The following is an 11,110-nucleotide window of genomic DNA, read 5'->3' as shown; positions in this document are numbered from 1 at the left end:
ATGAGCCGGTGACTTCTCCTAGTCTTCTCAGATAGTTATTTATCGCCTTTAACATGTAAATCGCTTAAAAAAATCTAAAACAGAAGATCCTCATCGACATTCCAAAGCAATATTCAGAATATTATTGTCATCCATTAATACTCGTTTATAAAAAAAAAAAGAAGCTGTCTGGCACGGTAGAACATTCTGGGGGGGGGGGGGGGAACTGCTAAACAACCTTCCCACAATTTACGACAGAGACTGAGATATCTCAAATCCTAATATTTTCTATTTATCTTTTTAGTGTTTGTATTTACCCTGTTCGCCGCACACGACCTGTACCAATCTACAGCCGGGATTTAAGTGCAGTGCCTGTCCCAAAGGATTTCTGGGTAATTCCACAATGGGCATTGGAGCGGATTTTGCTGAAAACATCAAACAGGTTAAATACGTTGTTGATTGTCGATATCTTATACTTGAAAAAAGGTTTATTTCCTGGAAAAATAACCAACTGACAATGAACGAAAACACTGGTACCTACCATTTTTGAAGGTAGAACGCCGTCGTTGTTGCCAAGCAACAGTTGTCAATCAAACAGGGGTAGCATCGTGTGGTTATTGAAATGCGTTTTCATTCACGTTTTTAAACAAGTTACACAAACTAGCCTCTCATAGTGTGACCTTAGCCGAGCTGAAAGTTCTCTCGTATTAACCGGGATGGCCTTTGCAAGAACGGGGCCCAAGTCCTTGTGTTATGTTCATGAGCAAGACATTTAACTAATACAGTGCCTCGGCCCCTCAAGAGTGTGGCCATTAGAAGACTGTGTGTGTGTGTCCCCAATTAGCAGCAATGCTAAATACCACAGACATGTTTAATAAAGGTTTTTGTTGTTGTTGTTGTTGTTGATATGCTAATGGGCCCTTTGCAGGTTGCGGTCACATGGTACAAAATCAGGGGCGGATACAGGGGGGGGGTGGATAGGGTGGATATCCACCCCCCATTTTTCAGTAAAAAAAATTCGAAATGACACTTCATTTGAAATAGAAAATAAAGAAAGAAAAAATAGCTCTCGCTCATGTCTGGTTGTTGTTACGCCACGTTTCGCCGTCTACCGCCACTTAGGATTAGGGTTAGGGTTAGGGTTAGGTCCTATTGGTCTGCCATCCACCCCCCCCCCCCCCCCCTTTGAAATCCTGGATCCGCCCCTGAAAATCCGTCATGCTAGAAGATAAGCTACGCTCTGGGACATTCAAAACAGAAAAGTCAAGCATAACTGGTCGAAGTCGCTTTGGCTTGGATGTCCCAGCGCGTAGCTTGCCATCCAGCAAGGTGTTATTTTGGCCATGTAACCGTTGACTGCAAAGGGCCCATTTTGCAGCAATTTTGTGTCTCGAACATGCGGACGATATGCAGAATGAATCATAGCTTTAATATGTGCAACTTATTTAGTCTTATTTGTATCGTCAGATTTGTAACGACATTGACGAGTGTAACGATGGGAAAAATGGCGGCTGCTCTGTTCATTCAAAATGCATAAACACAGAGGTAAGTTTACGTCAGCAATGTAATAATAATGAATGATGGTTGAATGATGAAGTTGAATATGAGCAAGATGTAATTTTATAAAACTGACGTGTCATTTGTTGATTGAATACTGTATATTTCAGGGCAGCTACTCGTGCAGTGCGTGTCGGGATGGATATGTTGGTGATCCTTACAATGAGTGCATTGTCATCAAGTATTGCTCTGATGATCCTAAATCAAACCCTTGTGGTCAGGGAGCTGAATGCATACCGAGAAAGAAAGGATTGACTTTCGAGTGTAGGGTGAGGAAAACGATATTGTTACCTTGGTTTAAAGGTACTATCTATATGTCGCGGATTCTACCAGGTTTTTGAACAGCCAAAATTTATATTTGTGTCGCAGGAAACCAAAAAATAATAGTCTATTTTTTTTTATTGCTTCAAATATTCTGTCATGATTTTCTCGCTGCCATTGAGTGAAATTATTCAATCGCTTCTTTGTTTTGCAGTGTAAACCTGGTCTGGCCGGAAATGGATTTGTATGTGATACTGATGATGATATGGACGGAATTCCTGACAAGGCATTAAACTGCACTGGGGACACTCGCTGTGTTAAGGTGAGACTGGCACCTTAAAATTGTAAACAAGAAAGTAGAGCTCTTCGATTCTCTGCCTCCGGCAAACATGGCACTGTCTTGATTGGTCAAGAATGAAGATGTAAGAAAGCTGTCAATCTTTAACCGGTCAAAAGATTTTCTTTCGCACCAAGAAAAACATCGACACTTTTTAATACTGTGTTTTCCTCATTATTCATAGGACAACTGCATAAATATTCCAAATACAGGCCAAGAGGACATGAACAACGATGGTGCAGGAGATATGTGTGAACAGGACTCAGATGGCGACAGATATATAGATGACAGGGTAATTCCGCATTTTTTGAAGGCGTTCTTTAAAGCAATTCTATAGGCTCTTCCTAGCCCAAGGCTTGGATTTAAGATTGAATAAATGCTAAATGTCAGGCTGGCATGTCGCAAGCTAGCGGGTAACGCCTTGGCGCATCCTTATGGCTACTTTTGCTCTTAACAACGTCCGATCTTTCTTCTCCGCAGAGGCACATTCAGTGTGGGCAGGCGAAAAACACGAAAAAATGAAAAATAGGGGGAGTGCGCGCTTTCGTTTCGATTCTCTCCAGGCTCTGCGCGCTTACTTTTCACCTCTCCCCATTTCCCAGCCCGTACGAAACACGAAGGAGGCCTCTGCGGAGAAGAGAGACTTCCGATGCTCTCGTGAAATTTCATATTGAAGGAGAGACGCTATGAGTCACGTCGTGCTTTTGATACTGGAGTGGTGTCCAAACAATTGGCAAACGCTCCTCATTGCTTTAAGGCAGGCGTGAAATGTGCTTTAACCAATCAGGGCACAAATGTTACCTTGTCTACCAATCATGGGCTTTCGCGCACTTGCCACCTCGCGCACGTTTTCCCGCGCTTTTCATGCACGCGGTTACTTGTTTTTGCTTTAGAGCGGGTTGGTTTTTCCGCTTTTGTGAATCAGTGTATTCCATAGATTATTCTATCACAAGTAATCCTGCCTCTCCCTTTGTAGCATTACAGCATCTGCCGTTGTTTTTCGTTTTCTTTAAGGACAACTGCCCGGGCGTCTACAACAGATACCAGAAAGATAAAGATGGCGATAAAGTCGGAGACGATTGTGATAACTGTCCTGACATTCCGAACCGTGATCAAAAGGACATGGATGGCGACGAGATCGGAGATGTGTGTGACACTGATGCGGACGGAGATGGTAGGACAACCTATAACATCAGTCTCATAGTCTCTTATACATTGTTTGCGCCGGTCCGTCCAAATATCTTCAAAAAAGTCCATGAAACTAAAGGCCTGGCAAAACGAGAAAACATGTTTCCAAAAACACTCACAGCGAGCACATGTTTCCCCAATGTTTCCCAGTTTTGCCACACGGAAAGCATTGTTTCCAGCGTCAATTTTTGTTTCCAAAAAGCAAAATATGAGTCTGCTACACGGAAGAAACATTCCTTGTTTCAACGCGGCATTCAACCATGTCAAGACGAAGAAACAATTATGGAAACATGTTTTCTCGTTTTGCCAGGCCTTAAGCACAGGCGAACAGGATTTTTTCCGCATGTCATGCTTGAATATAACTCAGGCAACCTGACAAAAGAAATAACAGTGAAGGTTGCGTACCATGGTACGCAACCTTTCTACCCCGAGTAAAAATTGGATATCAAGGCCCGAGAAACGTTTTGGCTAGAGACCAGCAAGTAAGTAATAGGGCAGAAGGGGTTTATGTGTAACAAAAATCGGTCTTCGCCTTTCTCTGAAGGTCTTCGAAATGTCTTCGATAATTGTCCACTGGTTCCAAACAGAAAACAGACAAACAACGATGGCGACGGGTTTGGAGATGCATGTGACAACTGCCCGTCCACTACCAACCACGATCAGGTAAGTGCAAACAGTATTTCGAGGGTGAATAATTCTTAGCTCTCTCTTTCTCTTCCTGCTACTACGCCTCCTCCTCTTACTCCTCTTTCTTCGTCCCCTTCTCCACCTCTTCCGCCTCTGTCACCATCTCCTCCTATCCCTCTCTCTTCTCCTCTTCCACATCCCAATCTTCTTTTTCTTCCTCCTCCTCCTTCTCCTTCCCTTCCTCCTCCTCCCTTTTCTACGTCACCTTCCGCTCATCCTTCTCCTCCTCCCCCTCCACGTGCTCCTTCCCCTCCTCCTCCTCCCCCTCTTCTCCTCCACCTTCCGCTCATCCTTCTACTCCTCCTCCTTCTCCTCCTCCTTGTCCTCCTCCTCTTCCTCCTACTCTTGCACCTTCTCCTTTCTTTCCTCCTCTTCCACATCCTAACCTTCTTCTTCTTCCTCCTCCTCATTTCTTCTCCCTCTGCCACCATCTCTTCCTCCTCCATCAACACCTTCCCCTCCTCCCAATCCACCATCTCCTCCTCTTCCTCTCACTCTTCTTTCTATCGTATATGTTTGACTCTCTGCATTTCTCTTTAAGAATGACAAAGATGGTGACGGCTGGGGAGACGCATGTGACTCGGATCGAGATTAGTAAGTATAACGTGCGAAAGATCTGTACTTCGTTTATTTTTTCAGGGAAACAACGTAACCTAAATACCTTTTGCTTTCTTTCAGTGATAACGATGGAATAGAGGACAAATTCGACAACTGCTTGAGTCAAGCAAACCCTGAACAGTTGGACACGGATCAAGATGGGCTCGGTGTGTGAATATATGAGAAATCCCAGTGGGGTTTTGAAAAAGAAAATGTAGCGGGACTTTTTAGGAATCGATTGAATAAAGGGGTTTTTTAGTGAAAACAAAAAGCAAAGCAGAGGGTGTTATTTTTAGGGACCAGAGCTGGAGGTTTTATTGTCGTGGAAAAAGGGAACCGATGTATATCAAGAGAACAGGAAAGCGTTATTCTTAGAAAACAAAAAAACCGTCTTGATAAGAGATTGTGCAGCTAACTCATAAATATTCTTGTTACTGCAAAAACTAATAAATAATTACAACACTTACTATTAAACAAATTTGTTTTCAACTGGTATTCTGACACACACACAACAAAATAAATGTGGAATAAAAAATAACCCCTTTACGTATTTTTGTTAGGTCCATACTTTTTGGAGTAGACTTTCTGAAAGTCCGTTTTCCGGTTTGGCTACCAAGAAGACAGGGCTTGTTTAGGAAAAGGGGAACAAAGAACTTTATTTTTAGACAACAGGGAAGCAAAAGGTTTTACTGGAGGGAACAGGAAACGAAGAGCTTTGTTTTCAGGAAGCAAGGAAATAAAAAGGCTGGCTATATTTGCAGACTTCAGGCTATGCTTCGTTGATACAATATATGCACATCGGAACTAGACTACACTATGTACTAAACACTTTGTGTGTTCCTGTGATAGGTGATCCATGTGATAGCGATGACGATGGAGATGGTGTTGCAGATTACAGAGACAATTGTCGATTGGTGTTTAACGTCGATCAAAAGCAAACCAGGAGTAAGTTGCTGTCACTGTCCCTATGTCTCTTACTGTTAATGACACTGTCACTGTTACTGTTGTTGTCCCTATTGCTGAGTTTCCCACTGTCACTTTTACTATCACTGTTTAAGGTCATTGCTCAGTGTTGCATTGCGTATCCCGCACTGCGCACAACTTTAAGAAAATGGCGGCTTTTATCATGCGGCTTGGCTCGCAGGAGAGATAAATCGTCGTTTTCTCGTAAAGAAGTACGGCACCTATCATTTTTTGTATTTTTCTGAGTCGTAGCAATCACCTTCTTTCTATAAAATGAATCAGTGAACAAAGTTCTATTGTAGAAAATAAATAAGGAACGGAAATGTGAACTTAGCCAGAAATAACAGGGTATATTGTCAGAAATTACAGGGTATATTCAAGGTCTTCCTGCTCCTAAACGAATACCGGGACCCCTCTTTTATTTTACAAATAAAGTTCTCTTGGGATGAACAAGCAGTAGGAAAAGTTTGAGCGAAAATCTATTGCCAGTTCTATTTCGGTGGAATGTCAGGTGTCTTTTTTACTGTTACCGTCAATGTTACCTATATAAGGGGATTGGGTAGCGAGAGTTCAAGAACGGACTTGGTGGACTAATAATAATCACTCTCTTGTGGTTCCATCAGGCGATACATTTGGTGACGCGTGTATTGACGACTTTGACGGTGATGGCGTACATGATAAGGACGACGTGTGTCCCGCGAACCCGCAAATAACCCGAACAGACTTCTCTGTGTACCGGACACTGGCAATTGACGCGGCAGGCAGCGAACAGGATAAGCCTTTATGGAAAGTCAGCAAAAAGGTATTGATTGACTGATGCATGCGCAGTTTAAACTGTGCTAGAATTCCTAATGTTGTCAAGTGTGATTATGGCAATAAGCGCTTTGCCACGAAAACCAACATTTCCAAATTCCAGTTCGATCTTGATAGAGGACCTGCATGATAAAAAGCTAGAGCTGATGTGGTTTATATATATTAATATATATAATATATACTACTTATTAACCGAGAGTGAGGTCATTACAGGGGAATCTCAGACCGAGGCCTTGATGTATTGACCGAGCGACAGCGAGGTCAATACATCAAGGTCGAGGTCTGAGATTCCCCTGTGATGACCGAACGGACGAGGTTAATAAGTTATTTATTATAGAGCCTTTGAGCACTATTCAAAAGTAGAGTATAATCAAGGAAAAAAACACTGGAGGTAAAACTCGCTCTCGCTCTCTGTGGCTCTCTTCGTCGCTCATACTAAAGAAGTATCGGTATGCTTATATTTTTATTTCAGTTATTGAAAAGATAGTTATACTAAGTTTGTCGTCATTTTTTGTTGTTTTTGCCCCCTCGCTAGAAGCTTTTACTCACAACTCAAAAAACCGTCGAGCCGAGAAAACTTTTCATAATGCCCGGTCATTACAAGAAAATAATGCCCGCTCAGCAGCCAATCAGAGCGCGCGTACTATTGTAGCCATATAATAAAGTAATTTAGTTATTTATCGTGTTCCTTTGTTTGTTTGTTTGTTTGTGTATTCGCTTTCTATGAACAATCATGATCCGAATCTTTTAGTTTTCTTTGTCATCTTCATTTACCGTATGCTCTTGAATTTTATAAAACGTGGGAAAATGCTTGGTATTCATTGTTAAAACTTTTTTAATTATCTTTCTAGGGCAATGAAATCCATCAAGTTTTGAACAGCATAGCTACAATCCTCGTTGGTAATTTTCATTTTTTTTAACTTTTTTCCCGTTTGTCTTCTTTGTAAATTTGGACCTAGTAACGTTTGCGTTGTAGAGGGTAAACAAGAATGAGAGGCAGCTGTAGTTTGCAGGCTAGTATTGAAAAAACTGCGCGTAATATCACTTAGAATGTGAACTAGCGGGCAGCAAGGAACTAAAGTGGGGCAAATTCACTCTTTAGCATCTTAAAGGATAGACATTGACGTTATTACTATTATTGCTCAAACTGTGTTACAAAATTTTCGAAAAGCGCAGATAGAAGCAAGAGTTAATAGAACTAGCTAGTCGAGGTCGGCGCTTTGAAATAAAATATTTCAATTTCTGGACTTGAATGGGGTTATTTAAAAAGAATCGCAACGCATAATGCGTCTGAAGTAAGATAGGGAAATAAACGCGGGATCAGGGTTTCAGGGGCTTTCCGCGGCACAACCCCATCCAAGCATCCGTTTAGTCGCAAACCAGGGTTTAAATTCTCTCTTCATCACTTTTAGGAAATCAAGTTTTTCGCGATGTTGAATACAGCGGAACGTTCTTTGTGAACACACACTCTGACGATGACATCATAGGCATTGTATTTGGATATCAGAATCCCAGAAAATTCTTTGTCGCTTCTTGGAAACAGTCGAAGCAAGTGTACTGGGACAGCAGACCGTTCAGAGCGAAAGCAGATTCAGCGTTAAACATTAAGGTAAGTGCCTGAGGTTGAACAGGAATCGCCGGAAGAAGAATCGCTTCACAAAAACGGTGAAACGATACATCCATGGAACGCGAGAGATAAGTCTACCCGGGGAACTCGTGAAAAAAAGCTGTGCTAAAAATTGGTCCGCTGGGTGAAACACTTTTAGATTCACCTCAAATTTCTTCTGTTTTCATGATCTTTTGATTTTATGATTTTTTTTTTCAGAAAATTAACTCCGTAAGTGGTCCATCGCAAATGCTTCGGAATGTCCTTTGGCACACAGGAAACGTTACAAACGAGGTCAGTTTTTTTAATTTAGTTCAGTATTAGACAGATAGCCATCTTTCTTTCCAAAAATAACTACCATTTCTTGCAGAAGATAGATTAAAAAAAAAAACAGTAACCCTCAAAATAAATAAAATACAAAACATTTATGCATGCATTCTTTTTTCTGCTAGGCAACCCTTCTTTGGAAGGATCCAAAGGGGCACGGATGGCACGACAAGAAAGCTTACAGATGGGAACTAATTTACTTGCCATCCAAGAGCACTATGAGGTAAGGATCCTTTCTTGTATATGCAGCTGTGAACATGCCTCCCGTAAGAGCAAACTGAATCGTGGTCCCGCGGGACACACAATTGTAAGGGTTGTGAGCTCCCTAGCCAACCCAAGGTTGTGATTGCCTAAAAAATAGGCGCGGTTGTTTCTGATTTATACATGAATATCGTCCAAAAGAATCATCTCTGACCGGTCTAATTCATTCTGGGGGCTGGACAAACGCAAACGAGAAGGCTGGTGTGACATTTTTTTATTTTTTTGCATTCCATTAAAATCATATTCGTCTAGTTCGATATTCCGTTTTAGCTTGCGCAGACCAAATAGGTTTTATGCAACTAAACACTCCGTACTGGTTTTAAGAAACTATCTTGAAACCTTGTTCTAAAACTAAGAATATTAATCACAAAATCCCTTTCAACGTACAGTAAACATTTTTAGTAAAAATTTCCTCCAAGTTTTTAACTCCCTATTTCAACTTTAGAATTTGAGATTTATGCGAGTTTTGTATTTTAAATCATCTCTACATTTATTTGCAATCCAGGTTAAAAATTTGGCGTAAGTACAACAAACTAATGATGGACAGTGGTGAAATAAAAGATCCCGACATTCGTGGGGGAAAACTTGGTGTTATGTGTTTCTCACAAGAGAATGTCATCTGGTCAGCGATATCCACCCGGTGTCTTGGTAAGTGCATGCTTTGCATGGAACAAATGTGTTGCAGGAAGAGCTTTTGCGACGCTTTTGCAATTTTAACCCATTCTTAATAAGTTTCAGTTCGGTCTAGCCTGCGGGACCGGCGTTCAAAGGGGAAGGAAAATGGGGAGTTCCCGCTTCGCGCTCGAACTCCCCTTTTCCTTCCCCTTTGAACGCCGGCCACGCAGGCTAGTTCGGGCCTATAGTGGACCAGAAATACAGGCGTAAGGTGGTGAAAACAAGGACACAATACTGTGGACACATTGTTGCTGACACAAATGTCTCCCCGTTTGCCCGCGTGTGCAACATTTGTTGCGTTGCGGGCACAAAATAATTAAGCACTGGTTTTCGTACTAGCATGAAGCAACTTTGGGCATTACCCCCCCCCCCCCCAACACACACACAGCCTTATGCGCCTCATGGCGCGAAGAGAACTAACTAACCCCCCCCCCCCCCTCCATCCCCAAGGATGGAATACCCCGGTACTTGTGCAGCACAGGTTACAATTCCCCTTAACCTTTTTATAATTCTGAATGAAAGGAGGCACTGAGTATAAAGTGGATTGCCTAAGATCGTAAACACAAGACCAAGGTTCGAACCATGCACAGACCGTCAGACCTTAACAAAATATAAATTCTTCCCTTAAAATTTAAAGAAAAACCAATGTCTATATTTCATCACACTGGGAACATGTGAACGATTAACTACAAGAAAGAAGAGCTTTAGAAATTTGTTGCAAATACTGATGGATATTTTGTTGTTGTTTTATTCTTCTACAGATCCATTTGATTAAAGCTACGTAGTCTTCACAACCGACTTCATTTAGCAAGACGCTAATGGGAACCAGTCTTTGAGAAGCTCTTGTAAATAAAGCTGATGTAAATGTATCCCAACAGAACACGAGCTATTGTATACTAGTTAAATCCAGCACGAAATTATCTCCCGCGTCATTGGTCAAAGTTGGCCACATGGGAGCCGTAGAGAGACGCGTGCGTAGCATTTAGTGTTCACGTGCACTCGATCAATCAGTGAAGGGAATTTAAACGCGTCTTCAAGAATCGCTACCCGACCTATTCTGGCTTGTACAAAGTGCTCGTTTTCTCTTTTCTTTGTTTTACCAGCCAATAAGATTTAAGGAAAATCGATGCTATCCAGAGGTCGCGAAATTTGAAGCTGACCAAATGGATCGCGGTCTCTGGGGACGATAGTCTGAAATTCAGCCGTCCTCTCGACCCAACCCGCTGAATATTAGACTATGGGGACGAGAATTAAAAAGAATTTAATGGGAGATGCCGGACTGAGCAGAGAAAATGCTTCTCTTAAATAACGTGAACGTTAACTTAATTTTTTAGATATTAAGACTATAAACAGAAAGAAAAATTCTGGTTTAAGAATCTTCGGTATGCATGTAACTGCAAACGTATTTAACTAAGTAAATACTCCAATTTTAAGGTATAGATTTGAACACATATATTTTTGTTACAATTGAAAACTTCGGTCATTTGTCGGTCACATGATCACTTTAATCATTTTATATTGTCATGTGATCCTTATAAATTTAGCCTCAAATGTCAGTCGTGCGTCTCCTCCTAAACGCCCGGGATTTGAGCCCCTTTTGAAATCGCTTTACCATTGTAAAAGTTTAAGGTTTATAATTAGGCCAGCGGCCATTAAAACCTTAGGGACAAAATATTTTCAAACTGTGCATGGAACAATTGTAAATAAAATACTGTCAGCTTATCAGCTATAACAAAAAATAAAATAAAACGAGTATACTCAATAATTCTCATTTCAAAACGTGTTTTGCCATAGTGCAGATTTTTTACGGACGGTGACTTCTCTCTTTCTTTCCTCCGCGAATGAGATCATAATACAGC

The 11,110-nt window shown here is 41.4% G+C and overlaps 1 protein-coding gene across 1 annotated transcript; it reads left to right on the top strand.

Moving 5' to 3' along the window:
- Positions 1-283: 283 nt before the first annotated feature.
- On the top strand, positions 284-10,484 carry LOC144640557 (cartilage oligomeric matrix protein-like; the record flags this gene model as incomplete). Its single annotated transcript, XM_078499665.1, has 17 exons — positions 284-421; positions 1,447-1,524; positions 1,647-1,805; positions 2,012-2,119; positions 2,319-2,426; positions 3,149-3,308; positions 3,867-3,985; positions 4,551-4,603; positions 4,688-4,773; positions 5,456-5,551; positions 6,193-6,371; positions 7,234-7,282; positions 7,795-7,991; positions 8,208-8,282; positions 8,441-8,538; positions 9,082-9,224; positions 10,013-10,484. Coding segments are annotated over 17 exons (1,860 nt in total), but the record flags the coding sequence as incomplete, so codon positions are not given.
- Between the last annotated feature and the right edge of the window lie 626 nt (positions 10,485-11,110).

Source organism: Oculina patagonica, unplaced genomic scaffold (genome assembly GCF_052425735.1).
Source record: "Oculina patagonica isolate OP01 unplaced genomic scaffold, crgOcupat unplaced349, whole genome shotgun sequence".
Taxonomy (NCBI): domain Eukaryota; kingdom Metazoa; phylum Cnidaria; class Anthozoa; order Scleractinia; family Oculinidae; genus Oculina; species Oculina patagonica.
This window is presented reverse-complemented; position numbering and strand designations above follow the sequence as displayed.